Source organism: Chelonia mydas, chromosome 14 (genome assembly GCF_015237465.2).
Source record: "Chelonia mydas isolate rCheMyd1 chromosome 14, rCheMyd1.pri.v2, whole genome shotgun sequence".
NCBI lineage: Eukaryota > Metazoa > Chordata > Testudines > Cheloniidae > Chelonia > Chelonia mydas.
The window spans coordinates 44,228,993-44,256,949 of record NC_051254.2 but is presented as its reverse complement, the minus strand read 5'-3'; the positions used below and the strand labels follow the sequence as shown (position 1 = coordinate 44,256,949).

The following is a 27,957-nucleotide window of genomic DNA, read 5'->3' as shown; positions in this document are numbered from 1 at the left end:
GCACTGGGGGCCAGTATTTCTCTGGTCTTTTCCATCCCAATGCCCTCTGCTTGAGTGCTTCTCCCTGCGCTGCCTCTGAGGAGACCCCCTCACACCTTCCGCTGCCCACTAGCAGAGACAGAAGACGGGTCTAGATGAGCTCCTGGTCTGATCTGCACCAGCTGACTCATGCTGGGATGCAACACGAGGACCATTTAGTGGTACAGGACAGGAACCAAAGGAGAATCACGTGTGTCAGGAATAAACAATGTCACCTGTCAGCCTGTCCCCATCCTGTCTGCCCCCCTGCCCCCTGCTCCCTGACTCGGGGCTCGTCTGACGCTGGCCTGGGGTGCGTTCCCACCAGGGTAGCCCGTGAACCTCTCTTGGGGTAGTGGCAGTACTTCCGTTTCCTTGGAGCTGGGATGTTGGGAGTCACCAGGCAGCCTGTGCTGGCCCCCCTAACACCTCATGAGCTCTTCGCGGTGCTGGGAGATCCCTTCCCCCCGTGCCCTCACTTCACCCTGTCTTCAGCACAAAGCAGGTTTTCCCACAGAGAGCTGCATTCCTCTGAGGGGCGCTGAGCCTCGGGACCCAGGTCTTGCCCACGTGAGCATCTTGCCCACGTGAGCACCCTTCCCTTGAAAGGCTCGGGGAGCAGTGCTGGGAGGGAGGCTGAGGGGGAATCAGAGCTGGGGTGGAGGCTGACTGGGGAGTTAAATTGGGGGAATGTTGGGGGAAACGTCTCTCACCAGACAAGGGCAGTTAGTGTTTTGTTAGTGTCTGTGAGCGTCTTCCCCAGCGCTAATCCCCCAGTGTCATACCCGTCTTGTTTCCACCTCCTGTCTTGTCTGTCTACACCACATCTCACTGGAACCTGTAACTCCTATTGAATTGGGGAGGGGGAAGAGGGCTGTGTTCAGCTCCCAGGGGACAGAACCAGGGAGTCTGGGGCAGGGAGTGGGATCCTCAGGTCTCAGCTCTGAGCTACCCCCACTTGCAGGGAATCTCTTTCCCATAGCCCTGATTTCAGGTGTTCTGGCTTCACAGGGGCCAGGCTGCAGTGTGGGTGTCTGCGTCTCGTGTGTGCATTGTGAGGGGAGGGCATATACAGTGTAACGTGGGTGTGGGTGTGTCTGTGTCCTGTGAGCATGTGTGTTGGGGGGGGCACAGGTCTCAGCGATGAGAGCACAGTCCACCGTCCAGAGGGGGGTGCCCCGGAATGCTCCCGGGTGGTGCCGGACGGCAGGTGTGAGAGGTTAGTGTCCGCGTAGGGTGGGCGTGCGTGGGAATGTCATTCTCGGTGATGGTGTGGGGCTATGTTGGGGAGGGGTTAGCACGGACAGACTGTGATTCCACAGGGACCGGGCAGTGTTCCCCAAGAGCAGAGTGGGACACTGACCCACAGCCCTGAGCTGGGCTCCCATGTCATGGACTCAGCAGCTGCCTTGGCCTCATTCACACCCCCCTCAAAGCCTACCCTGTGCCAATAGGAACAGTGGGAGCAAGAGGCTGTTTGCCACCCCATGGCAGTGGGGTTTCTCCCCCTACTTGTCCCTAGCCTGAGTGGGCTGGGGCAGGTTTGCTGTGTCCCCAGTGACCTCCCACTGAAACAGCGCTGGGAAAATGTGAGCCTGTGAACTGGCAGCATGCTGAGCAAGGGGTGTGCCCCCAGGATTGGGGTTACACAGCAGAAAGGGGTATGGGGAGGGGAAGCTTTACCCGTTTCCCGACCTCCAGCGGGCCCAGCTCGTGCTGCTGCCCAGCTATTAAACTGGGTACTGAGTGCTTAGCCAAAGCCCCTCCTCTGGCTCAGTCAGGAGAAGCATCTTTCATCTAAGGCTGGGCTGGCCAGTTTGTCCTGCAGAGCTGTGCTGGGTCAGGGGCGACCCTAGTGAGGACGCAGATAGAATGGGGTAAAAGTGCCTTGTACCCTTCTAGCTTATTCCCCTTCAGGAATGGCTGGCTGCTTGCGGCACCTTTACATCACTGTGTCCACACTAGCAAGGGTGTCTGGCTTTAACCCCCCCAGGGCAGTAAAAGCAGGACACCATTCAGGTGTAGAGGAGCCTTTCATGAGAGCTGGGCTGCTGGTGAGGCCAAGATTTTCCAGGGTATTTAATGCCTGAGGATGCAGATAGGCACCTAGTAGGATTTTCAGAAATTTCCAAACAGGTTAGGTGCCCAAGTCTTGTCTTTGTAAATCTGGCCAGAAGTGATGGGCCCAAGCTGAGATAGGGAGCCTGCAGTAGAGCAGAGACTGGAACGCAGAGCTCCTGTGTCGCAGGCGAGCACCCTACTCACCACTCTGGCATTCCTCCCTATGGTAAATTAATATCAGGATAACTGTGTCTGCCCTGGGGTCCTAGTGGTACCCATGTATTAATAAGATGTCACCAACCCTAACTTACAGCTTTTAAGGGTAGACCAGGTTAGCTAGGTCTGTGTCGACCAGGTGGTAGCTGGCTGGGCATAGGGTTTGTCCAGCTGGATGCTAAGAGAAGTGAATTACAATGGGGGCGTTAACATGTTTTCCAGTAGGAATCCATTTTCTTTTGTCCCACTGTGCGTTTAGGGTGCACTGCTGGAGTCCAGTGTTAGCTAACACGCCCACCCCATGAACTGCCAGGCCAGAGAAAACGTGGGGCCATCCTCCTCTACTAGGGAAACAAGCAACAAATCCCCAGGAGAACCGCTACTGTTCCTGGGTTGGTGCTGGAGGCTCCTGGATCAGGTCGGCCCCATGGACCGAGCTGCCTGGGTGGATGTAGGCACTGGGGAAGACGGCTGGGGCAGGGGTTGCCATCTGGGTAGGTGTCTGGTGGGCGGGTCTGCAGTTTGAGCGGCTGAGCCCCCGTAACGTTAATAAATAAGCCTTTGCTCTGTGTGTCTGTTGCAGGAGAGGCAGCTTTCCGCCGTGGGTACAACAAACCCGCGTTTGAGCGGCGCCCTGGCCCAGCCATGGAACGGGATCCTGCCCGCCCAGCCACCGCCTCCGCCCCCGCGACTCCAGATCACGGAAAATGGAGAGTTCCGCAACACCGCTGCTGAGCACTAGCCACTGCCCCCGCGAGACGCGGCCCGGGGGAGACAGGGGGCACCCCCAGCCCGCAGCTCGGCGGGAGCAGCAGAGACCCTGGCAGGGACACAGTGCCCCTCCCAAGCAAATAAACCTGCACTGGGGGAGGCACCCCCTTTGCCCCCTCACCTTGCACCAGCGCCCCCCCCCCGTTCCGGCCCCCATGAACCAGCCCCCCACCCCCCTCCACCTGCACTGTCCTTGGGGACAGTTCAATGCTTTGAACTCAACTTCAGGGTGTTTTATAGCAGAACACAGATGACAATCTTACACCCCCTCCTCCCATACACCTTCCCTTCTCCTCCCAGAGGGAGCAGGGCTGACACCCCCCCCCATGGACCTCTGCCTCCCCTTGGAGGAAATTGGGACATTATCTCTTCCCCACTTCATCTCAGGAGTGGTCTTATCTTCCCCCGGCAGCCATTTTATGGTTTTGCCTCCTCCTTTCCTGGTGTGTGCGCATGGGAGGGGGGAGGGAGTAAACTCACCTCCAACCTGCCCTCAGGAGCCATGGCGGGGGGGGGGGGGCAGATAGGGGGCTGATTTTGGTTGGCCGTGTTCCTGGAGGTTTCATCACATGACCTAATCTTTAATGAAAGTTGAGTCTTTAATTCCTGGAGACAATCCTGGAGGGTTGGCAACTGAGACTGGAGGCAACTTGAGCCAAAGCTGTCCCCATTTCCCAGCATGTGGGGGGTCTCTGCCTGGCTCCAGCTCCCCGGGACAGGGGCATTCCCTAGAGTGGGTCGAGGTTTCACTAAGAGGGAAGGGCTCCCAGCTCTTTGTCCCAGTATTTCTCTCTCTCTCTCTCCCCTCCCTCAATGGGATATGGGTCAGGGTGGAAGGCTTGTGGAGTTGCAGGTACTCTCCCTGCCCCACCCATCACACGCTAGCCTCACCCCCAGTAAGGCAGGGCTGCCCCACACCACTGCCCTGGCTAAGGGAGAGACTACCCCCTTTCCTGCCTGTCCAGGGTCAGTGCTGGGGTTTGCCCCTCACCTCTGCCATTCCTACCTGGTGTCAGCACTGGGGAGTCTCCCCCCAGCTCCCACCTGGTGTCAGCACTGGGATCCCATCACCCTCTCCCTCTGCTCTCTGCGCTCTCTATACTCTGATAAAGGGCTTTGCCTGCTCAGCCCCTCCCTGCCCCCCCGTGTGTCCTGCACCCACCCCAGTCTTTGGAAATGACGATTCTCTAGACATTGGTCGGGTTTTTTTCGGGGGGGGGGGCATTGAGGGAGGGGCTTTTTCTTTCTTTCCTTCCTTCCTTCCTGTTCTCAGACCCCCCCCATCTCCCCAGTCTGGGGTTGGTGGGAGGGAACAACCAACAAACTAATTAAGAAGCCATTTCTCTGCCCACCCACGGGCGCGTGCAGGGCACCGGGGCGGGGGAGCGCCCCCCAACACCTGAGCACGTAGAACTGGAGGGGACTCTTGTGGCTATTCACCGTCGTGCTATGGTCTGAGCTGCTGGGTGAATGTGTTCAGCGCAGTGATTGTACTGGGTGTTTCTTTGCTGTTTCTGTGTCTCTATTTCAGACTCTGGCGAGGACAAGACTCGCCATTAACCAGCCCTCCTCTGCCCCCACCCCCACCTCAGTCCGTATTTCTTTTGTAAGGACTCTCCCCTTCCTTTCCCTCCCCCCCCCCAACAGTGGCGACTCGGGCGGCGCCATGATATTTATACGTATTAATTATTATTATTATATAAAAGTTTGTACATATGTGAAATTTCCTCTCCCCCACCCCGCCTCCCCCAGCTCATCCTGGCCGTATCGCCCCCAGGCTGGGTGCTGTAATTACCACCGGATTTGTACTGTACATAGACCTCTCCGGACCTCAGTCTCTGTACATAGCCCCCCCACCCTGGGAAGGGAGTTCAGGTCACGAGCGCCCGCCCCGATGCCGCGTTGGGCTCCCCGGGCGTCTCTCTCTCTCTCTCCGTTTCTTTTATGTCCGTTTTATTTTTTCTCATTTTTTCTGGAGTGTGTGGTGCCAACGGAGAAACGTTTAATAAACAGCGATTGTTCTTTTACGCCACCTTGGCCTGGGGCTGCAGGGCACAGCCTGGGGGGAGCACGGCCCAGAGGGGGGCTTCCCGCGGGGGTGCAGGGCACGGCCCGGGGGAGGGGCTCTATGGGGGTGCAGGGCACGGCCCGGGGGGGGGCTTCCGAAGGGGGTGGCTCCGCGGGGGTGCAGGGCACAGCCTGGGGGGGGCTCCCGCGGGGTTGCAGGGCACGGCCCGGAGGGGGGGCTCCGCGGGGGTGCAGGCTACGGCCCGGGGGGGGGCTCCGCGGGTTGCAGGGCACGGTCCAGGGAGGGGGCTCCCGCGGGGTTCAGGGCACGGCCTGGGGGGCGCACGGCCCGGGGGGGGGGCTTCCCGCGGGGGTGCAGAGCACGGCCCGGGGGGCGGGGCCCGCGGGTTGCAGGGCACGGTCCAGGGAGGGGGCTCCCGCGGGGGTGCAGGACACGGCCCGGGGACGGGGCTCCGGGGGGGCAGGGCCTGGGGGGTCTCCTGCGTGGGGGGCGCCCAAGGCGCTGCGGCGCCAGGGAAGGAGCAGAGCAGGTGTCCCCAGCCCCCTGGGATCTCAGCACCGCCCCCGCCAATCACAGAACGCTCCTCCTGTGGCCAATCAGAGTGCGGGACGAAGAAGGGGGAGCCTGGCCACTAGCCAGACGCTGGTTACTAGAGAGCTGCTCTGTGATTGGCTGAAGGGAGATCAGGCGCCCACCAATTGGCGGCTCCGGCTTCCAGGGTGCGACGCCGGCTGGGCGATCTCTGGCCCGCGTTGGCCAGGGGCAGGGCGTGTCTCAGGGGTGAGCTGAGCGCTGGTTGGCTGAGGCGCCCCAAGGTCAGCTGTTGGTTGGCCCGCGTGTGGGAGGAGCTGGGGTGGCTCGTGCCCGGCCAGCGGTTCGTTGGCCACGTGCAGGGGCGGGACTCGGGGGAAGGAAAGTCTGTGGGGGAGGGGCCAGGCTCGCTTTTGGTTGGCCAATGGCCACCCGGGGTGAGTGTCCTGCCGCGGTTGCCTGGTGACCCAGCTACAGTAGGAGGGAGTTTCCCGGCGCTCGCTCTCGGTTGGCGCGGGGGCGGGGTTTCCCGGGGCTCGCTGTCAGTTGGCCCGAGCGCGGGGGGCGGGGTGTCCCCGGGCTCGCTGTCGGTTGGCCCGGGCGCGGGGGGCGGGGTTTCCCGGGGTTCGCTGTCGGTTGGCCCGGGCGCGGGGGGCGGGGTGTCCCGGGGCTCGCTCTCGGTTGGCCCGGGGGCGGGGTGTCCCGGGGCTCGCTGTCGGTTGGCCCGGGCGCGGGGGGCGGGGTTTCCCGGGGCTCGCTCTCGGTTGGCCCGGGCGCGGGGGGCGGGGTTTCCCGGGGTTCGCTGTCGGTTGGCCCGGGCGCGGGGGGCGGGGTGTCCCGGGGCTCGCTGTCGGTTGGCCCGGGCGCGGGGGGCGGGGTGTCCCGGGGCTCGCTGTCGGTTGGCCCGGGCGCGGGGGGCGGGGTTTCCCGGGGTTCGCTGTCGGTTGGCCCGGGCGCGGGGGGCGGGGTGTCCCGGGGTTCGCTGTCGGTTGGCCCGGGCGCGGGGGGCGGGGTGTCCCGGGGCTCGCTCTCGGTTGGCCCGGGCGCGGGGGGCGGGGTTTCCCGGGGCTCGCTGTCGGTTGGCCCGGGCGCGGGGGGCGGGGTTTCCCGGGGCTCGCTGTCGGTTGGCCCGGGCGCGGGGGGGCGGGGTTTCCCGGGGCTCGCTCTCGGTTGGCCCGGGCGCGGGGGGCGGGGTGTCCCCGGGCTCGCTGTCGGTTGGCCCGGGCGCGGGGGGCGGGGTGTCCCGGGGCTCGCTGTCGGTTGGCCCGGGCGCGGGGGGCGGGGTTTCCCGGGGCTCGCTCTCGGTTGGCCCGGGCGCGGGGGGCGGGGTTTCCCGGGGCTCGCTCTCGGTTGGCCCGGGCGCGGGGGGCGGGGTGTCCCCGGGCTCGCTGTCGGTTGGCCCGGGCGCGGGGGGCGGGGTTTCCCGGGGCTCGCTCTCGGTTGGCCCGGGCGCGGGGGGCGGGGTTTCCCGGGGCTCGCTGTCGGTTGGCCCGGGCGCGGGGGGCGGGGTTTCCCGGGGCTCGCTGTCGGTTGGCCCGGGCGCGGGGGGCGGGGTGTCCCGGGGCTCGCTGTCGGTTGGCCCGGGCGCGGGGGGCGGGGTGTCCCGGGGCTCGCTCTCGGTTGGCCCGTGCAGACCTCGCTGCTGGGACTCGCCCTCCTGCACAGCTCGCCGCAGGTAAGAGCTGAGTTCAGCGCTCCCGCCCCCCGCCGCTGGGGTGGGGGAGTGTCCCGCCGTGGGGCTGCACACGGCACTGGGGCGGACAGATTGTGTGCTCGGTAGGGTAGTGATGCTGGGCAGAGGTGTAGGGTTCCCCGGGGGCATTGCCGTGGGGCAGGTGCTTGGGGGGGGGCGTTTGAGGGTCCCTGCTCCCGCTCTCAGGATCCTGGTCTGTGAAACACTCATTTTACCCCCTGTCCGGGTCCCTCTGACCCCACAGTGGGGATGGGAGGGTTGAAGGCCTGGTAATGATCCCCCAGTGCTTTCTCACAACCACCCTGCACCAGCGCTCTCCTACAACAGGTGATGCCGTGGAAAGGGTGGGTTAGGGTGGGGGTGTTTCTCTGGGCTCCAACACCCCATCTGTCCTGCTCCATTAACGTTTTCCTCCTGCAGCAGACAGTGCTGGGGTTGGAGGTTTCTTGGGGCTCCAGCCCGTCCCTGCATTCTGCTACTCCCCATACAGTTCTTCTCCTCCCTATGGCAGGCAGCACCATGGGTAGGGAGTTTTTCTTAGCCACAGCATCCTTCACTCCCTGTCTCTCCCGTTGCAGTGACCTGCCCTGGGCAGGCAGTGCCATGGAGCCCGAGACCCGCAGCATCCAGATTGAGTTCCCGCACTATGCTGCGGTGCTGCTGGAGTCGCTCAACAAGCACCGCTTGGAGGGCAAGTTCTGTGACATCTCCATCCACGTGCAGGGCCGGGTCTTCCAGGCTCACAAGAGCGTGCTGGCAGCCTCCTCTCCCTACTTCCATGACAAGCTGCTCCTCAATGACACCAACTGCATTGTGCTGCCCACTGTCATTGAGCCAGAGGCCTTTGAGAATTTGCTACAGCTCATCTACTCTGGCCGCCTCAAGCTGCTGATGGAGGCACTGCCCAGTCACCTGCTGGTGGCCAGCGGGCTGCAGATGTGGCAGGTGGTGGACCAGTGCTCTGAGATCCTTAAAGAGCTGGAGGGAGGCCCCTGCCGGCCCTGGTCCAGCCGGGCAAGCGAGAGCCAGTCCCCCAGTAGCAGCAACTATTTTGCTGTGAAGGATGATGGGGAGCCAGGGGGCAGCAGCTCAGAGGGGCCTGGGCATGGTGGGGTGTCATCAGGCCGGCCAGCACCAGGCTGCCCTGACAATGAGGTGATGAAGATCCGGGTGTCACAGGAGGAAGAGGAGGAGGAGGAGGAGGAGGAGGAGGAACATCAGGCCCAGATCTGCAGCGGCTCAATGGACAAGGCCGTGAAGATTGTACTGGAGGAAGATGAAGAGGGTGGTGGCAGAGGAGGCTCCAAGGGGCCGTCTTCAGGGGAGCTGGACAGCGCCTTCCATGGACCCCGTGACCACCCCAAGATCTTCTACATCAAGCAGGAGCGCTTTGACCCTGACGAGGCAACAGTGGCAGGACTGGGAGGTGGTGTGAGTGCTGCAGGTGAAGCCAGCTTTCTGAAGTCGCTGGCACAGGGGCGGGCATTGGGCATGGCTGAGGTTCAGGGCCTGTGCCAGGCAGAGTTCCAGCCAAGCAGTGAAGTCAGCTACATAATCCCTGCTGCGGGCACTGGTGCCACCTCCTCCTCTTCCTCCATTGCTGCCCCTGGCTTCACCATTAAGGCCCAGCCCCTCTCCTCCGATGAGGCCAGCTTCCCCCAGAGCTCCTGGAAGCCAGTGGACCTACATGGCAATGAGATCATTGCCCATGCGGTGCATGGCCAGGTGGTGCATGCACCTGTTAAAATTGTGACGGCACCTGATGGAAAGAAGTTTGGCTGCCTATGTGGCAAGCGCTTTGCCGTCAAGCCCAAGCGTGACCGGCACATCATGTTGACCTTCAGCTTGCGCCCGTTCGGCTGCTCCGTCTGCAACAAGAAATTCAAGCTGAAACACCACCTGACGGAGCATATGAAGACCCATGATGGGAACCTGTATTCATGCGAGGACTGTGGGCGCAAGTTCCGTGTGCAGAACTGCTTCCTCAAGCACAAGGAGCTGTGCAAGGGCCAGGGCTGGGCCACTGCTTGCTGGACCTACAAATAAAACCCGGGGCGGGACTGAGTGGAGGACTCCTGCCAGCCTTCTCTAGGCCTGATCCAGCCCCTGAGCTTTGTTGCTCTGTATCCTTGCAGCTCTGCCCTCCTGAGCTTGGTAACCTGCTCTAGGGCCCCGGGGACACCAAAACATGAAGGGACACAAATGGGAGCTGGGCAGGCCAGGGGATTTGGCCCCAGCATGGTGGCTCCCCATGCTGCTCCATGGCTTAGTGTTTCCGACATACAGAACTTGCCATGGGTCAAAGGGGGGAGATAGAGAAAGCGAGAGAGCCCCAGGCTAATGTAGGAGCTCAGGGCAGGAGGGTGGAGCAAGAGGCTGATGGGAACCTCAAGGCAGGGGATTAACAGCCACATTACATCCCTGTTCCCAATCTGGCCCTGCCCTCCTCTGAAAGGATACTGCTCTGTTGTGAGTGAACTCAACTGCTGGATCCCACTTACTCTCTGCCCAGACGCAGCTGAGTGAAGTTGTGTCACTGTTCCTGGCTCTGGGTTTATAAGGCATACTCCCAGGTGTGGATTCCATGGCTGCCACCTTTCCTTGGGACTTGGGAATCTGTAGCCTAGCCACCAAAACCAGCATCTCAGCCTTCCCCAGCCCTCAAGTGTTGGTACACATTCCCTCAGAATCTGCCTTGCTGTGGGCACTCAGGGCTGATGACTAACCCCTTAGGGACAATAAGGTAGGTAAGCAAAGAACACAGGCTCAGCAAAGTGATTTCTTAACCATAGATACTTTAGTCTTAAAGCAGCGGAGTGTTACAGATCTGTGAAAACCACAGTCCTGAGCTGCCCTCAAGTCTGATCTCACTCCTTCTGCGAGACTGAGTTCTGGTCAGTGTTCCAGACAAGGCCAAGTCCCTCCTGCCTTCTTTCCATCAAGCCTGGTCTTGTGGAGTATGGCAGTGGACAGCCTGCCCTTCTCCGGGAGCACTCCCCTTAAACCTAGTCTTTGACACTTTTGGACCATGAGCCCAGTCTAGGATATTCCAACCCCATGCCCTGTGAGACCCAGGGAAGAAAAACATTGTCTCCTGAACCAGGCCAATCTTTGAATCATCCAAAGTTGATGGGCTTTGATGGTCCAGTCGTTGATAGTCCTTTCCCTGGCAGGGCACTGTCTGGAATAGACTGGCTTTGTCGAAGTCAGGCTGGCTTTTCAACACAGTGCACAAAATGAGAGAGAGGCGCATAAACAGAAATCAAAGCCAAATGCCGTTCACCATTTGGTACAGACATAACTCTTTTCTGTTGCTGCCACGGCTAGGTCAGTAACCTGGAGGCTACCAACCCCAGCACTGTGGCAGGCATGGGCAGGATGGGGAAAGCTCAGTGTGGGAGCCATGGCGATAGAACCGTAGTGGGTTTTGCCCAGGTTTCCTGGTCCTGCAGGGAGGCTTTTGGCTGTATTGCTCCCACTGTCACCCCACCCTCCTTCCAACCAGGCCCAGTGTGAGCTCCCCCTCCTGCCAGAGCAGCTCAGCCACTCCATTCCCAACCCCTTCATTGTGCTGTGTGCCACATCCCAGGCCTGGGGACTCAGATTCCCCTGTGAGCCCCAGCACGGGACTAGGGTGGGTTGGGGACAGGGGTAGAGACTGGTGTAAATGTGCTGTACGCTAGAGAGTGTGGGTCTTTGCACACCCTTCTAATGACTGGTGCACAAAGCAGGTGGCAGAGTGACATGTTCAGAGCAAGCGGTAGAGGTCAGTTTTGTGGAGCTGAAGTCCCTGGGTCGCTTCGACCATGACCCATGTGGGGTTGGGGTTGTCAGCCCCTCTGCAATCCCCTTACCCTGCTTGATTTCTCCCCCTATCTTCTGGCTTTAGCAGCCACACCCATTCTTGTCCCTGGCTTCCTGCTATGGGTGTGTTTCTTATTGACCTTGTTTTATTTGCCCTCTTCTTCCTACCAGTTCCTTGCTGTGGTTCATGCCCTTTCCCACTGGCATCACTGGCCCGGGTGAGAATCTGTTTCCTTGAATAACACCTTGAGCCTTCTCACTCACCCAAAGAGGAAAAGCCACTCCCTTGTTTTTAACTGTATGCACCACCCTGGGTCCCCCTGCATGGGCTGTGCACACACACCTCTCCCCGCCAGCCTCTGCTCTTGGTTAAGAACATAAGAATGGCCATGCTGGGTCAGACCAGTGGTCCATCTAACCTCATATCCTGTCTTCTAACAAAAAGAAAAGGAGTACTTGTGGCACCTTAGAGACTAACCAATTTATTTGAGCATGAGCTTTCGTGAGCTACAGCTCACTCTAACAGTGGCCAGTGCCAGATGCTTCAGAAGGAATGCATATGACAGGGCAATTTATCGAGGGGCTATCCCGTGTCATCCAGTCCCAGCTTCTGGCAGTCAGAGGTTTAGGGACACCCAGAGCATGGGGTTACATTCCTGATTATCTTGGCCAATAGCCATTGATGGACCTGTCCTCCAGGAACGTATCTAGTTCTTTTTTCAACCCAGTTATACTTTTGGCCTTCACAACATACCCTGGCAATGAGTTCCACAGGTTGTCTGTGTGTTGTGTGAAGAAATACTTCCTTTTGTTTGTTTTTAAACCGGTTGCCTATTTAATTTCATTGGGTGACCCTGGTTCTTGTGTTATGGGAATGAGTAAATAACATTTCCTTATTCACTTTCTCCACACCCTTCATGATTTTATAGACCTCTGTCATCTCCCCCCTTAGTCGTCTCTTTTCTAAGCTGAACAATCCCAGTCTTTTAACTCTCTCTTCATATGGAAGCTGATCCATACCCCTGATTTTTTTTTTTTTTAGTCCTTTTCTATACTTTTTGCAATTCTAGTATCTTTTTTGAGAAAGGGGACCCAAACTGCACACAGTATTCAAGGTGTGGCCATACTTTGGATTTATTTAGTGGCATTATGACATTTTCTGTCTTCTTATCTATCCCTTTACTAATGGTTCCTAACATTCTGTAGCCTCTGTGTTGGGTTCAAGGATCTTAATTCCTTCCCTGTTGACTAGCTCAGAAACAGTCTGTGTGGATGCAAATCAGGTTAGCTTGTTCCAGAGCAGGGTGCTGCTCTAGCAGGGGGTCCATACACACCAAGCTTTTCTGACCCAAGTAGCTTCAGTTTTCTGCATGTTTTCTTTTGTCCCTGCCAGAGGGGAGACAGCTAAATCTGGCCATCTCAGCAAAGTAATGGCTGGGGCGGGGATAGGGTTGTAACTACTAGTGTCTCAAGGTTGCCAGTGCCAAGGCCTATGGTGAAGGGAACCAAATAGGGGGATTCAAATGGAGAGAGCTGAGAGTCACTGGCCCAGGAGCTCTGAAACAATCCCCACACAGTGAGGGACTGGCAGGATTCCTTCCCTGAGGGGAGGGCTGGGTGAGGATCAATCTTGCCTTGGGCTGTGGGACACAGAGGCCCAAGGATGGTTCAGAAACACTAGCATGGAGGGAAACAGACAGGGAGAGTTCTGTGAAGAGGGAGGGTTGAGGAGAGGGGTGTGAACCAATTAGTGCAACGGTTCTTGTGTGTAGCACTTGTACAAACCCAAATCTCTATATTGTATAAAATTTTGCTATGGAATCTAAGCAGATTTGCAAGAGTTTCATTTTGACCTTCTCAGGGCTGCTACAGATGGAAAAAGGGCTAAACCCTGTCCCTGTTACCAGCTTCATCCTTGGACACCTGCACTGTACACCTCTGCCCCCTCCATGGGTGCATACACCCCCTGCCCCCTCATATCCCCCATACACTCGTGCCTACCCCCAGACACCCCCTGCCCCCTCTTACCCCCAGATGCCCCCTGCCTTCCCCAGACACCCCCTGCCCCCCTCATATCCCCCAGACGCCCCCTGCCTTTCCCAGACACCGCCTGCCCCCCTCATATCCCCCATACACTCGTGCCTTCCCCCAGACACCCCCTGCCCCCCTCATATCCCCCAGACGCCCCCTGCCTTTCCCAGACACCGCCTGCCCCCCTCATATCCCCCATACACTCGTGCCTTCCCCCAGACACCCCCTGCCCCCCTCATATCCCCAGATGCCCCCTGCCTTCCCCAGACCCCCCCTGCCCCCCTCATATCCCGCAGACGCCCCCTGCCTTCCTCAGACACCGCCTGCCCCCCTCATATCCCCCATACACTCGTGCCTTCCCCCAGTCGCCCCCTGCGCCCCCACCCCACATCCCCTGTAACGAGGCCTCAGGCCGCGACCTCTGACCCCGTGTAGGCCCACCCATCGATGGGCTCCCGGGACTGAATCGAGGCCTTGACTCCCGCCCCCTCGGACACGGGGCTTTTGGGCCAATCGCAGCGCCGCTTCTGATCCTTCCGCCAATCAGAAGAGCATGGGGGCGGAGCTCAGCACTCGGCCAATCCTCGTGCAGGAAGGCTGACTCCGCCAATCAGCGCATGTTGGCAAGCGCCGGCTCTGGAAGCTGTTGCCATGGAAACAGTTTGACTCAAGCCCGGGACCCGGTGGAAGCTACAGAAAAGGGGGGGGGGGGGTCCCTCGTAACCAAGGAAACCGCCCCCGCCCTGCCCACCGCTCCGTGACCCCGGTAACCGGCCGCCCCCCGCCTTACCCGTCGCTCTGTGACCCCAGTAACCGGCCCCCCCCGCGCTGCCTGTTGCTCTGGTAACTGCCCCCCCCCACGCTTCCCGTCGCTCCGTGACCCCGGTAACCGGCCCCCCCGCCCTGCCCGTCGCTCCGTGACCCCGGTAACCGGCCCCCCCCCCGCCCGTCGCTCCGTGACCCCGGTAACTGGCCCCCCCGCGCTGCCCTTCGCTCCGTGACCCCGGTAACCGGCCCCCCCCCCGCCCGTCGCTCCGTGACCCCGGTAACTGGCCCCCCCGCGCTGCCCTTCGCTCCGTGACCCCGGTAACCGGCCCCCCCCGCCCCCGCCCGTCGCTCCGTGACCCCGGTAACCGGCCCCCCCGCCCTGCCCGTCGCTCCGTGACCCCGGTAACCGGCCCCCCCCCCGCCCGTCGCTCCGTGACCCCGGTAACCGGCCCCCCCCCCCCCCCCGCCCCGTGACCCCGGTAACCGGCCCCCCCCCGCCCTGCCCGTCGCTCCGTGACCCCGGTAACCGGCCCCCCCCCCGCCCGTCGCTCCGTGACCCCGGTAACCGGCCCCCCCCGCCCCCGCCCGTCGCTCCGTGACCCCGGTAACCGGCCCCCCCCGCCCTGCCCGTCGCTCCGTGACCCCGGTAACCGCCCCCCCCCACGCTTCCCGTCGTTCCGTGACCCCGGTAACCGGCCCCCCCCGCCCCCGCCCGTCGCTCCGTGACCCCGGTAACCGGCCCCCCCCGCCCTGCCCGTCGCTCCGTGACCCCGGTAACCGCCCCCCCCACGCTTCCCGTCGTTCCGTGACCCCGGTAACCGGCCCCCCCGCCCTGCCCGTCGCTCCGTGACCCCGGTGCCTGCGCCGTGTGAGGGGGGATCCACCATGGCGCGGCGGCGGCTGGAGCGGGCACCGCTGGAGTCGCGCGGCAGGGAGAGGGAGGAGGCAGCGCAGGGTCCCGCACGACTCCGCATCCGGCACCAGGTGCCGCTCAGCAGTGACCCACATGGGATCTACAGCCTCCGCTTTGCGCCGGCCGGGGGGCGCCTGGCAGCCGGGTTCGGCAACGGGGCTGTTCAGGTACCGGGGCTACAGGGCGGTACCGGGGGAAGGAGAGTTGGAGGGTAACAGGGCCACGTGGGTAGCAAGGGGAGGGGAGTTGGAGGGTAACAGGGCTGCGTGGGTCCCTGGATGGGGTTGGAGGGTACTGGAGGGGAAGCAGGGGTTGGCGGGTAACAGAGGAGAAAGAGATGGAGGGTAGCGGGGCCACGTTGGTACTGGGAGGGGGTTGAAGGGTACGGGAGGGAGGAGAGGTTGGAGAGTAATGGGGGGATGGGAGGTTGAAGAGTAACAGGGCTGTGCAGGTACTGGGGCAGGGGCGGGGTTGTAGGGTAACGGTGGGGGAAGGGGAGGTTGAGGGTAACATGGCCATGTGGGTACTGGGAGGGAGCTCGAGGGTAACAGAGGAGAAGGGGATGGAGGGGAACAGGGCCCGTTGGTACCGGGAGGGGGTTGAAGGGTACCAGGGGGAGGAGAGGTTGGAGGGTAACAGGGTGGCTTGGGTACCAGGAGGGGGTTGGAGGGTAATGGGGGGATGGGAGGTTGGAGATTAACGGGGCTGTGTGTGTTCCCGGGAGGGGGTTGGAGGGTAACGGGGTTGGATGGTAACCGAGGAAGGGGTGGTGGAGGGTAACGGGGCTGCGTGGGTACCAGGAGGGGGTTGGAGGTTAAGGGGGAAGGGGAGGTTGGAGGATAGCGGGGCTGCGTGGGTACTTGGAAGGGGTACCGGGGGTGGGTGTAATGCCATTCCTGTCACGTCACCCATCCCATTCTCCATTTTCCCCCTCACTCTCAGATTGTGAACGTGGCAACAGCCTCCCTGCACTCGTCCCTTTTCCGAGGACACCGTACACGCCATGCGATCACTGCCTTGGCCTACCACCCGGGGAGACCCAGCCTGCTCCTGGCTGTGGGGGCTGATGGCATCATCTCTCTCTATAGCATGGACTCGGAGACGCTGCTGGCGACAGTGACAGGTACGTTCCATAGGGTACCTTGTCACCATGTGCCCAGCGGATGGGCCTTTCCCTCTTCTCCCCAAAGAAAGGGCTGTGAGAGGTCTCTTCTCCAAGGAAAGGGCCAGGAGCCCTGGCCCCATGGTGTGGGGGGTCAGTGAGCTGGGGGAATCCCTTCCTCACCTTTGTCCTTGTTGCTGGGGTAACAGCCCTTGCTAGCTGCTCTCCGCATGTCTGTCCCACCCCAGAGAAGGAGAATGAGATCAATGCCATGGATTTCTGCATGGATGGCAGCACCTATGCCACAGCTGGCAAGGACCGACATATTCGGCTCTATGACAGCCATACCAACCAGGTGAGTGGGGAGGGGCATGCCAGAAAAGGGTGCACGTAGCACAGATGGAGGGAGGGGTGGTGCTAGGGGAGGGCTCTATCTGGATTGGGGGTGGGAAGCAAGGATGGGGTGCGTGTGTGTGTTGCCCCTGCTCCCGCCTGTGTGTCCCAATCACCCCATGACCCAGATTCTGCTTCCCTTCCCCACAGCTGTCCCACATTCTGCAGGCTCCTGACTTCATGACTGGGGATGTGACACCGAGCAGTGGGCACTCTCGCCGCATCTTTGCTCTCCGCTTCCACCCTGGAGAGCGCCATGTGTTCCTGACAGCTGGCTGGGATGACTGTGTGAAGGTGAGGCCCTGCATTATGGGTGGGTATGGTTGGAGAGGTAGCAGGAGGAAATGGAGGGGGCTGTGTCTGTGGCCTCTGGCTAATGGGGAGGGGTTCTGGATGCTACCATTGTTACCTGTCTCTTATCTGTGCCTAGATCTGGGACAAGCGGATGGCAAAGGAGGCTCAGAGAGTGATCAATGGGCCTCACATCTGTGGCCCAGGCCTTGACATCCAGGTGAGATGTGGGAGGTGACAGGGGGACAGAGGGCGTGAGCTACACTGTGTGGGCATGCAAAGTCCTGGCCAGGGCTGGTCTGTGCTGACTTTTCTTGGAGCTTCTGCACTGACCCTGAACCAATAGCTCTGGGATCAGGGTCACCTGCCCCCCAATACCCGACCCCACTGAAGAAGTAACCTTTCCCCACGTAGGGTAACTATGCTCCTGGGTGCACCGGGGGAGAGGTAACGCCCCATATCTGAGCCTGACTCCTTCCCTCCCAAGGGTAACTGCGTGCTCACTGGTTCCTGGGTGCCCCACAACGCGCTTCAGCTCTGGGATCTGCGGACATCCCAACTGCAGAAGAACCTCCCCTTTCCTGGGGGTCCCATGCAGGGCCAGTTCCTCTACGCAGCCCGGTTCTGTGACCAGGACATAGTGGTGGCTGGGGGCAGCGGCACCAGCGGAGCCAGCGCCATCCACACTGGCACTAACCAGGTGAGATGGGAGGTGGGTACCCCTGCTTGGGAGTAAAGGGGGAGTAGGCATTCCCCACTTGGGGGAATGACAGTGAGAGCCAGTGGAGCTGGGTTACCCCTTGAGGGCAGGGGGTCAGTGTGAGCCAGGGAACAGGATGGGGGGATGTTTGGGGGCCTTGGGTGCTATGAGCCAGGGGAGCAGGTCGGGGGATGGGGTGGTTGGAGGGTGGCGTGATGTGACGTGAGCAAGGACAGCAGGGAGGTTGGGGAGGTGAGCAAGGATGGAGGGGTGGAGCGGAGGAAGGCCAGGGATTGGGTGGCGTGAGCCAGGGGAGCAGGGTGCTTAATCTCGGGTGACATGCTCTTTGTCTCCAGGTGCTCGGCGAGATCCTGCTGCCCAACAAACCGGTGCAGGCTGTGGCAGTAGCGCCCGGTGGGCGGGTGGTGGCTGTGGCTGGTGTGGGAGGGAATCTCCACATCGCGGACCTGCACTGAGCCCCAGCAGAAAGGGGGTGAGAAGGGTGCAAACCTGGGAGTCACAGTCCCCTCTATCTACAGCTCCTCTGATCTATGGCTCTCCCACACAATTCTGCCCCACCAGGACTACAGCCCTCTGCAACATCTGGGAACACAGGAACCCCCCTTCCCAACTCCCCTGCACCCCTCTGTGAGACCTGGAGCATCCAGAGTCCTGGGCACCTGCTGGCATCTAATAAACTTCCTGCCCCTGAAGAGGTGACTCATCGGGTCTATGAATGGGAAGGCCTGGCCCATGTGCTGGGAGTCATGGGGGTGGGGGGAAGCTAGCCTCTGTCCTGGGAATTTCTGCGGGGAGGGGAGGCCTGTGAACTGGGAATCACTGGGATTTGTGAGGGCATCTGTTTCTTTGGTGGTTCTAAACTACTTCCTGCCACCACTTTATGCAGGGAAGTGGGGGCTCATCTCCAGCAGTGTTACATTTCCCTCAGTTTGGTGGGGAAACCCCCAGCACCCCCCAGTCCTGGGCTTGGCCAGCCTTTGTCCATGCAGTGGCATCTGGAACCAGGAAACTCTGTGCAGGGAGCGTCTACACTGCATCTGGGAACAAGCCTCCCAGCCTGGGTAGGCAGACTTGCGCTAATGTGCTAAAAAGAGCTGTGGGGATGTCACTGAAGGCTGGCATTAGACAGCCAATGGCCACACCACTGCTTTTAGCTTGCTGTCAGCTGCAATGTATCCTCGGAGGAGAGAGAGCCTCCACCCTCATCTTCCCCCTCCACCCGCTGTAGGGACAGCCTCCGCCCTCACACACACCCCACCCCTGCAGGGACAGTCTCCACCCTCATCCCCCCACCCCTGCAGGGACAGCCTCTGCCCTCATCTCCCCCTCCTCCCTGCAGGGACAGCCTCTGCCCTCATTCCCCCCTCCCCCCCCCCCACTACCACCACCACCACGCTGCTGCAGGGACAGCCTCAGCCCTCACACACAGACACACCCCGCACTGCGGGTATCAACCCTCCTGGGGAGAAGGGAGCACCAGGGCCAGTCCCAGCTGAAAGGAACACACAGTGAGATACCCCCAGGACCAGGGGGAATGCAGCGAAGGACAAAGTCTCCCCTGGAATGAGTCCAGTTTCAGTGCTGTGATGGCAGTGACACTGGGTGCCGAGGGAAGGGGATGGAGATGGAGGACTCGGGGGGAGGGAGTGAGGGGAATGGGGATGGAGCAGGGTAGGGGCAGGAACACCAGGTGGGAAGGAGCAGCAGTGCAGTCATGAGACCTCCTCAGTGCTGCCAGCTCCCAATTTCCTCACCACAGTGATGTGAGTTTTGGCCTCTGTTGCAGTCGGTTTCCTAATGATGCGAGTAACTCTCCAGCCTTCCTGGGAATTTCAGCCTGGCACATGGGAAGACTCTTCTGGTTGGCTGCCTTTCCACCTCCTGGGGATGAGCAGCCAATCAGGGCTGCTGCAGAGGCAGTGGGAGCTCTTCCCCTCCTCTCCAGAGCCCAGAGCCCTCCTTGCAGGAGGGAAAGGAATTAAGAGTCCCCCTCCCCCACCCCCATTCCTGCAGCTGGGAAGGGGGAAATGGAGTAGGCCTGTGAGAGGGTGTGAAGAACCCTTGGTACTAGAGAAGGAGCAGAGGTGGGGATTGGGGAGCACAGAATTAATGCATGAGAATGGGGGAGAAGTTCTGGAGACACCTCTGAGTCCCATTCCCCCCTCCCCCCCGCAGCAGACCCACCTTTCACTGGAACCTGCCCAGAAAGGCAGGAGCTGTGCACTGCAGCTGCTGAGCCATGAACAGCAGGAGCCAGTGCAGAGGGAGGAGATGTCTGCGGGCTCTGGCACCGGAAATCCCCGTGGGTTACAGCTGCAGCAATGCTAACCCCCCGGGCACAGCCAGAGCTGCTTCTTCAGCAAGACAAGAAGTGGGGGGGTCTCCACCAGGGCTGGGGAAATGAAGCAGTAAAACTGGTGCCACCAGGATCGGGGCAGGAGACATTGCCTGGATCCAGTCTGGAGCGGCTGCAACCAGCGTGAGCATCTGCCCTGAATCCAGAGTGACTCCAGTCTGGGATCAAGGATCTTTCACCATAGGAGAAAATCGTGTTTCCCACCCATGGGCTCCTCCAGCTGTAACTGCAGTAACTTTTCAGGTGAGTCCGGGGGTTGCTGTGCCGAGTGGAGAGGCTCAAACAGCTGCCCAGTTTCGTGTTCGTAAAGATAAATTGGGCCATCTCTGTGCTTCAGTGTGACGTGGGGAGGGGCAGCGTTCTGGGGGAACATCCCCACATTGGATGTGACGATTGCCAGAGCCTTCGCTGTCCGTAGCATGATGGCAGAATCCCCAGGGAGCCCTGACAGCTCAGCCAGGGACTATGCAATGAGCTGCCTGGGAGCCATACTTACCCCTCTGCTGCAGCACCACAGCCAGCTGGGCAGGCCCAGGTCGGGTGGGGCAGGGCTCTCTCCAGACAGTGTGGGCCCAGTGCTCCCAGCAGCCCTTCTGTTTTGCAGGTCTGGGGCAGGTGCAAGGCACTGGTGCCATGTGGGGGCTTGTCGGGGCACTGGTCCTGTCGCACCTGGTGTCCCTGTTGTGGAACATTCTCTGCTGTGTGAGGCACACAGCACACAGAGGTATGTGCTGCAGGGAGGGAACAGTCTGTTCAGAGCACAGGGACACAGTTCCTCCCCCCATAACTATAACCCCTATGTGGGGCTCCTTTCTCCTGTCCCTCTGTCTCCCAGACTGTATTGGTGCACAGGGGGGCTCCCATATCCCTCTCCCCTACAGGGGTCTGTCTCCTTGGTCCCCCTTCCCATATATCTCCAGAAGGGGCTACTGCCTCCAGTCCCCTCTCCCCCCCGCCTGTTTTGTGTCTTCCTGCAGAGGGCACCCTTTATCCCCCCTCACTCCATGTCCCAGCCCCAACTCCCACCCCCACATCTCACTTCATAGGGAACCCAGCTCCCCTTCTCCATGGTGCCCAACCTGTCTCATGCCCAGGCTCCCCCACCCAGAACCCCATCCTCCGCTGACTCCTCTCCTCCCATGTCCCTACCTGCCACACTGCACTGGCACCACCAGCATCCCAGAGACCCATTCCCACCCCCCAACCCCCGTTAAAGCCTGTGGAGCTGATCTCTTTTTCTTTCTTTCTCTCTCTCCCGCCCTACCTGCCCAGATGAGTCCAGGAGGCTCTTGCCTCAGTTCAGCAGAAGGTGAGTCCAACAGATGAAACAGCAGGAGCAACGAGTCACTGCATTGTCCAAGTCCCAAAGCATCACCACTGAGGTTCTCCCCATGCTGTTAGGGGGAGGGGAGGGGGGAAGCTTTGTCAGCCAGCAAGATGGAACAGAGGCCGCGAGAAGGGGGGAATGTCACAGGGAATCAGAACCAAGGAATAGAACCCAGGAGTCCTGACTGCCAGGCCTTCCCTCCTGCTCTCAACCCCTAGGTCCCACTCCCCTGCCAGAGCTGGCCCAGGAATCAGGGTTTTTGATTCCCCATCCTGCATGTCACTACCAGCTGAGCTCTCTGGCTGGACGGGCCTCTGGTCTGAATTAAGGGGATTGTTACAGATTGAGCCCACACAAGAATTTTTTCCCTCTCTGGGTGTGTACCACCACTGCCACCTTTCCCAGCCCTCCTCTTCCTCTGTCTGTCCCCAGCGCATTCACCTTTGACCCTGGCTCTGAGCCATTTACTGGATTTTTGGTTTCCATCCCAGTGTGAAGCATGTGACTGAGGAGATTCCAGTCTATGGCAACATCAGTTACCTGCAGACAGGTGAGTTGCACCCAAGCCCCTCACAGGATCAGGCCCTATTGTGCTGAGGCTGCCTGCTCTCTGCCCTGAGTAAAAGAGCACACAGGCACTTACACACACGATGTGTGTGGAGAGGAGATAATTCTGTCACCTGTTCTATGACATATACTGATCGAGTCTCCACCTGGCAGCAGGCATGTGAGCATCATCAGTGCTGATTTGTGTCTGCTGGGAACCTGGCCTTTGGCTACAGCCACAAATCCTCTCTAAGAAGGGCCATTCATGGGCTGGTTTCTTGTGTATGCTGAGGGAAGGTGTTTGAAGCAGCTTTGTCCATGTGTGCAGGAAGGCAGCAGCCGCTGGGGCTGCGGATCAGCCCCCCTTCCCATCCTGAGGACCCTGAGAGTCTGTGGCTGCCTGACTCAGGCTTCGTTAAGACAGCCAGGTGCTGCCTGTGAATTGGGGCTCCCTCCAGCTGCTCAGTACTTCTGCAAACTGGAGCTGGCTTCTATCTCCAAGCTGGTTCTGGACTCTCAGCATCAGCAGCAACCTTCCCTCTCCCTCTGTCAACAGGGCAAAGTTCTGGGTTTGAAAGCTCAGCAGTGTCAGAGTCCCAGGAGGAGCAGGAATCCAGCCCCAAGGTGAGCAGAGCTCTTGGTACATGTGTGGCCAAAGACATCTGTAGCCACAGAAGCCGCAGCAGTCAGCCGGGGATGGTGCAGGGGCCGTCCCCACTGAATGACTGACCTGTGGCATTAGAAATTGGGTAGGGTTAAGGTGTGGGTGGAGAAGCCCAGGGCTGGGATATCAGGGGGCTGCAGGTTGTGATTGAGGGGTGTTGGTGGGGATGGGAGAGAGCCCAGGCTTGGAATAGCAGGTGGCTGCAGATACAGATTGAGGGGCACCAGCAGAGTTGCAAATGGGGTGGGAGAGCTGGTGCTGTGGGGGCTCTAGAGTTGCGAGCGTTACATTCATGTGTTCAGGGGCTGTGTGTGGAGATTAACTGCTTGCAGAGTGGCAGGAAGCGGTGAGTTATCGGCCCTGAGCATCTCTGTGCTAAGCCCAACTCCTCTCCTCGACCTACTTTCTGCCGTTGACTTCTGGCTGCTCCGTGTCCCACTGTTGAGTTTGCCTCCAGCGAGCAGCAGAACCACCAGGCATGGAACTGGGATGCAGTTTGCAGACAGTGGGGGTTAGCTCTGATGGACAGAGCAGGAAGCACAAAGCGGGAAGGGGATGCATGAGTGAGACTGAACACCCATCATTGCCTCAGAGCCCTGTTGTCACAGACCCTTTGGGGCTGATGACAGCAGGATCTGTTGAGCTGAGCTGAGCCCCTAGCTGCATTTGTGGTCTCATAGTAGGGCAGGCTATGTGGTGAGTGGTGCTGAGGCATCCTGTCTGCAAGGAGAGGGCTGAATAGCAGCACTGGGGAAGGCTAAAGCCCCAGGGAACAAGCTGTGGGGCACAATTCCTCAGACACGATGGTGATGGGGACTCCAGGTATTTCCCTGCTCTGGAGTTAAGCTGGTCTCTGAGTGTCAGGGGGCTATTTCCCTTCCTGCAGCCCATGAACCCCACAGCATGGGGGTAATGCTCTTCCTGAGAGGGAGCAAAGGGACCCTCCCGCTATTCAGGGGGCACTCAGCTCCGCCATCCCCAGCAGGAGCAAAACCCATCCCACAGAGAATTTGTTGGTTACGAGAGGGTGGGAGTTAGTGCTGCCAGTGGCATCCTAAGCAGCCAGAGGCCTCCACCCAACCCTAAGGCACACGCCACCATATGCCACCCTTCCCCCAACACCTCTGCTCTGTCCCCAGAAGCCTACGTGCTACGCCAACCTCAAGATGCTGAAACCCCAAGGCCGGCAGCTGCCAGAGTCATCAGTGGGGGGTGCTGAGATCCAGTACACAGATGTGGTGGTGACGGGGCCCAGGCGGTCAGAGCCAGAGATTTGGGGCGGGGGGCCCCTGAAGGGCAGAGAGGCTACTCGGCCGCAGTCAGAGCTTTATGCGTCTGTGCATTCAGAAAGATACACAGCCAAGTTTGAGAACCAAGACTACGCTAACAACCATGCGGTTCCCAGCTGAAGGGTGGGGGCTAACGGGGTTCTGTGTGCATGATTCATAGCAATAAATCCAAGCTTCACTAATGGCTCCCGTGTCTCATGTGCTGCTGAGGATACAGAAATGCCCCTGTTCCAGCAATGCCCACTGCCCCAGGCTGGGGCCATGCGCAGATCCCATCATGCTGTGTTGCTGACAGCGATTTAATTTCTGTGGCTACTTCTTCCTCAAGCAGCCAAGATTCCCTGGCCCCGCTCAATAATGCACAGTTCCCCTGCCTGGGAAGGTGATGGGGATACTTCCTGTACATGGGGGCAGGGGCGTATATAGTTATTAGTACTGTTGGGGCGGGGGGGGGGGGGAGGTAGTGCGTCCCAGCTGAGCTTTACGGTGCCGGTCACCACCTACCCTGCCACATTCCTGAGCTTGGTCTCCCCGTCGTGCCAGGTACTAACATACCCCCCACCCCGCAGAACAGAGAGGGGCTTTCCCCACGGAAGGCATGATCTGAACAGCCCCCCCCCGGGCACAGGTGCAATGAGAGACGGGCCCTGCCCCAAGCTGGGCTCACGCTGTTCGAAGTGACGGGCGGGTTGGAATTTGAGCGTGGAAGAGCTGGGGGCGCCCTGGGGGTGTCTCAGACCCGGCTCCTGCAGCGGCCGGAGCCGGGAGTGGAGGGGACGCAGAGGTGAAGCAGGCGAGGCACGAAGGGGGAAGGCCCGGGAACGGGCGGCTGCCCCCAGAGCCCCGCAGACGTGGAGTCGGGGGCACGGCCCGGGGGGGGGCACCAGCCACAGCCCCCTCCCCAGGGCAACAGCCTGCCGGACGCTGGGGTCCCGCGACCGTGGGGGACTTTCCGGCTTCCGCCCTGCCCGCGGGCATCCGCGCCGCTGCCCCAGGCGCGGGCTGTTTGCCCCCGTCAGCCGGTGAGTCTCCGCCCCCGCCCAGACTCCGCCCTCCCGCCAGTGAGGGCAGGGTGAGGGCAGCGGCTTCAGCAGATGTTACTGAGCATGCTCAGTCCGTGCGCAGCTGCCCCAGCCCCAGGGCAAACGCGCCTCGGCTCGCTACCTAGCTACGCAGCCCAGGGGGCCGGCGGGGGTGGGGGGCCAGGCTGACCCTGGGGCCCTCCCGTCGCTGGGCCCCGGAGGGCGGAAACGCCCGGGGCAGGCTGGTAAGTATAGTTCCTGACTCTCCCCGGGCCGGAAGTGACGTTGGCGCCTGCCCCGGCAACGGCCCCAGCCGTCGCTCAGGAGGCGGAAGTGCCCCGCCCGCTTTCCTGGGCACGCTGGGAAGCGTAGTTCTCTCTCACGCAGGCCCGGCCTCCTAGTGGCGCAGCGGCTCGCGCCTCATTGCCGCGCCCGCGGCCGCTCTCGGCTGCCTGCCTGGCGCGGGTGGGGCTGATAGAGCCGGAAGGGGCGGGGCCGGCCGATGGGAGCCGGAAGCAGAGAGGCGGGGGCTCGGCAACGCGCCCGTTGCCGGGAGACCGGGCTGACCTGGGCGGGAGGGACGTGGAGCCTCGGCGCCGGGGGGAGCCGCAGGCCTCACGCCGCCTTCGGCTCGGGCCGGCTCTGCCCCGGGGCGGGGCTTCCCCTTCGTGTGCCGGGAGATGGGGGCGCAGCCCGGGGTCCACGGGGGGGGCGGTGTGAAATCCTCACTGCGCCCCCCAACTGCCCCCCCCAGCTGCCCAGTGCCAGGGAGTCTCTGCCCCAGCCCCCCCCCCCCCCGTGCCCTCCGGAAGCAGCTCCCCAGAGGCTCACGAGCTGCCCTGGAGAAGCCATCAAACTCCCCCACTTCTCTCACGTGTTTAGTGTCAACAGAGAATCCCTTCGGGTCTCGGTGGTTTTCTATCATATTAAATATCTTTGACCTGTTTCTTCCCCAGTTCTCAGAGATAGATCTAAAATATCCAGCCTGCACTCCTGTAGTAGCCGGGTGGTCCCAGGATATTAGAGGCTGCCCCTTTGATTTATATACAAATGTTTGGTGTTATTCTCCATCCCAATCCTTATGAACCCTTACATGTGGTTAGCTTTTCTGGGCTGTAGCTGTGCATTGAGTGGAGTTTTTAATTAAGCTGTCTACAGCAACATGCAGGTCGCTTTCTTGAGTTGATAGTTAATTTACAACCCAGTAAGGTGTAGGAGGAGCTCCAATTTTCCCCTCCAAGGTGCGATGCTTTGCATTTAGAGAGACAGGGTAGGTTAGGTAATACCTTTTACGGGACCAACTTCTGGCTTCTGAGCTACACAGGTATGCATCCGATGAAGTGAGCTGTAGCTCACGAAAGCTTATGCTCAAATAAATTGGTTAGTCTCTAAGGTGCCACTAGTCCTCCTTTTCTTTTTTACAGAGCTCTTTAGGAGAATATCCTAAAATATTCTAAAATTTTGCCCTGTTTCCTCTCTAGCTATCTTTTACTAATTTAATATTCCCTGAGATTTTTTCCTGTCTAATTATAGAATATTAACATAAAATCCCCTCCAATTTTGACTTTTTCTCAAATTCTTGAATATTGATAGCAAATCCTTGTAGATGTTGCCCCTTTTCTATCTTTTTCAAATAATGATATGAAATTCACTCAGATTTTACCTCTGTGCCTACTATTGACTGTTGATATATAATCCCTCACAATTTTATACTTTCCTCTCTAGTTTGTGAAAGTTGATTCAAAATTCTTCAGATTTCCACCCTTCTCCCTTTAATGACTGAACGTTGATATCAGCACTCAGATTTTTGCCTTTTGCCATGTAATTATCAAATGTCTGTTAAAAAGGATCTTGGGTTTGGAGGTGTTCCCAGGTTTAGTTTCAGCAACTTCTCCTCTTTGGGAGGGAATTTGTTGCCTTGAGCCATTCTCCATCCTAGCGGTTGTAAAATGATAAACTTTCCCCTCTCATTTGAGACTCATTTCTTTCCCCATTTATCTCCATTAAAATGTTTTCTGATGAAAGTGACCTGCCCATATTTAATACACAACAAAGCCAGAAGCCTCCCCGGCCAGTCTCCCATCTGCTCACAGGACAGTTGGTTGGAACCTTTTCTTTTCCTCGGGGGGCACAGGATGAGGGTTCACTCATGATGGGCTCCTTGGTGCCCAGAATGGCTGAGAATCTCCATGCTAGTGTATTAGCCCCTCATTTTCCCCTCACCAATGTCACCAGTAGTATCCAAAACCCCATGATGAATGGTCTCCATGTGGGAGTGCTTTCCTCACTGCTGAGATGTAGTCGTCTCTGGGGTGGGTCCCTGTTAGCCATTATCTGTCTGTCTCTCTCTCCTCAGGATATTGGTGTTGAGCTTCCTGGGTCAAATGCTGCTGCCTCCACCGTGACCTTGGAGCCCAGGCTGAGCAGCTGCTGCTCCCAGAGAGGGGTCTGGGCTGGGGAGTGACCTTGAGTAAAACTTTTTCTGTTCCCAGCCAAGGTGAGGACTTTATCCAGCTGTAATTATCCCCATAGGCCAGCCCTAGGGTCTGCCCACATCAGCATCTGAGCCAGAGACTCCAGGTGATTGGTGGAGACCTTAGGAAATGTGTTGTGGATGGACATTAAAGTGACTGCACAAACAGTCCCTCCTCGCCCCTCGTATCTCCTCCCCTTTGCAATGGCAGGAGCCGATCCAGCCAGAGGAGAGTGAACCCCCAGGAATGGCTGAATCTCAGCCACAAGGGGCAGAACAGGGGAAGGGAGATAGAACAAGAAAAAGGAGAGAGAGACTGAAAGGGGCACTCGGAGAAATAGTTGGTGAGAGAGATTCCCAGATCTCTAACTTGCCCCCACACACTCATTGCAGAGAAAAGCAACAAAAAGGATCAGGGCTGTGGAACAGCTTCCGTATGAGGAGAGATTAAAAAGAGTGGGACTTTTCATCTTGGAAAAGAGACGACTGAGGGGGTGGGGAATGTGATCGAGGTCTATAAAATCATGACTGGTGTGGAGAAAATGAATGAGAAATTGTTATTTACTAGGGCTGTTGATTAATCGCAGTTAACTCGCGTGATTAAAAAAAGTAATTGCGATTAAAAATTAATCACGATTAATCGTCGTTTTAATTGCACTGTTAATAGAATACCAGTTTAAATTTATTAAATATTTTGGATTTTTTTCTACATTTTCATATATATTGTATTCTGTTTTGTAATTGAAATCAAAGTTTATATTTTTATTACAAATATTTGCACTGTAAAAATGATAAAATAAATAGTATTTTTCAATTCACCTCATACAAGTACTGTAGTGCAATCTTTTTGTCATGAAAGTACAACTTACAAATGTAGATTTTTTTTGTTACATAACTGCACTCAAAAACAAAACAATGTAAAACCTCAGCGCCTACAA

The 27,957-nt window shown here is 59.2% G+C and overlaps 4 protein-coding genes across 18 annotated transcripts in view; all 4 read left to right on the top strand.

Annotated features, from left to right (window-relative positions):
* The window catches only part of SYNGAP1 (synaptic Ras GTPase activating protein 1), a 49,672-nt gene extending 44,579 nt beyond the window's left edge, over positions 1–5,093 (top strand). For 10 of the 12 annotated variants that reach the window (XM_043528462.1, XM_037914631.2, XM_043528463.1 and 7 more), the window contains one exon: positions 2,879–5,093. In XM_043528462.1, the coding sequence (XP_043384397.1) occupies positions 2,879–3,037 (159 nt within the window). In that variant the 3' untranslated portion in view covers positions 3,038–5,093. The remainder of the gene's footprint in view (positions 1–2,878) is intronic. The other 2 variants (XR_005227714.2, XM_037914632.2) reach the window with 2 other exon arrangements.
* A 930-nt stretch (positions 5,094–6,023) lies between these two features.
* ZBTB9 (zinc finger and BTB domain containing 9) lies at positions 6,024–12,949 on the top strand. Of its 3 annotated transcripts, none has more exons than XM_037914384.2 (2): positions 6,024–6,063; positions 7,898–12,949. In XM_037914384.2, the coding sequence occupies exon 2, from the start codon at positions 7,923–7,925 to the stop codon at positions 9,363–9,365; it is 1,443 nt and encodes a 480-aa protein (XP_037770312.1). In that variant the 5' UTR covers positions 6,024–6,063; positions 7,898–7,922; the 3' UTR covers positions 9,366–12,949. The 3 variants fall into 3 exon arrangements, with proteins under 3 accessions (XP_037770312.1, XP_027687496.1, XP_037770313.1); XM_027831695.3 differs by lacking the exon at positions 6,024–6,063 and adding an exon at positions 7,187–7,301; XM_037914385.2 differs by lacking the exon at positions 6,024–6,063 and adding an exon at positions 7,317–7,402.
* Positions 12,950–13,530: 581 nt separating this feature from the next.
* Positions 13,531–19,653, top strand: LOC114021734. Of its 2 annotated transcripts, XM_043527770.1 has the most exons (9): positions 13,531–13,889; positions 14,747–15,002; positions 15,778–15,958; positions 16,186–16,292; positions 16,481–16,624; positions 16,761–16,841; positions 17,109–17,321; positions 17,904–18,037; positions 19,518–19,653. In XM_043527770.1, exons 2-9 carry the CDS (start codon positions 14,808–14,810, stop codon positions 19,576–19,578), a joined length of 1,116 nt encoding a protein of 371 aa, XP_043383705.1. In that variant the 5' UTR covers positions 13,531–13,889; positions 14,747–14,807; the 3' UTR covers positions 19,579–19,653. The 2 variants fall into 2 exon arrangements, with proteins under 2 accessions (XP_043383705.1, XP_043383706.1); XM_043527771.1 differs by lacking the exon at positions 19,518–19,653 and having other exon boundaries at positions 17,678–18,034.
* On the top strand, positions 19,205–23,708 carry SIT1 (signaling threshold regulating transmembrane adaptor 1). The gene is made up of 6 exons (XM_027831693.3): positions 19,205–19,941; positions 20,303–20,422; positions 20,971–21,007; positions 21,517–21,575; positions 22,128–22,195; positions 23,375–23,708. The coding sequence occupies exons 1-6, from the start codon at positions 19,905–19,907 to the stop codon at positions 23,642–23,644; spliced, it is 591 nt and encodes a 196-aa protein (XP_027687494.1). The 5' UTR covers positions 19,205–19,904; the 3' UTR covers positions 23,645–23,708.
* Positions 23,709–27,957: the final 4,249 nt, after the last annotated feature.

Excerpts from the sequence above, each read along its gene's own strand:
- ZBTB9 (XM_037914384.2), top strand. The coding sequence starts at position 7,923 with ATGGAGCCCGAGACCCGCAGCATCCAGATTGAGTTCCCGCACTATGCT.
- LOC114021734 (XM_043527770.1), top strand. The coding sequence starts at position 14,808 with ATGGCGCGGCGGCGGCTGGAGCGGGCACCGCTGGAGTCGCGCGGCAGG. Across the intron at positions 16,625-16,760 it reads GCTGGGATGACTGTGTGAAG|ATCTGGGACAAGCGGATGGC; the intron begins GTGAGGCCCTGC and ends ATCTGTGCCTAG. Across the intron at positions 18,038-19,517 it reads AACTTCCTGCCCCTGAAGAG|CAGACCCACCTTTCACTGGA; the intron begins GTGACTCATCGG and ends TCCCCCCCGCAG.
- SIT1 (XM_027831693.3), top strand. The coding sequence starts at position 19,905 with ATGGGCTCCTCCAGCTGTAACTGCAGTAACTTTTCAG. Across the intron at positions 20,423-20,970 it reads GAGGCACACAGCACACAGAG|ATGAGTCCAGGAGGCTCTTG; the intron begins GTATGTGCTGCA and ends CTACCTGCCCAG. Across the intron at positions 22,196-23,374 it reads AGCAGGAATCCAGCCCCAAG|AAGCCTACGTGCTACGCCAA; the intron begins GTGAGCAGAGCT and ends CTCTGTCCCCAG.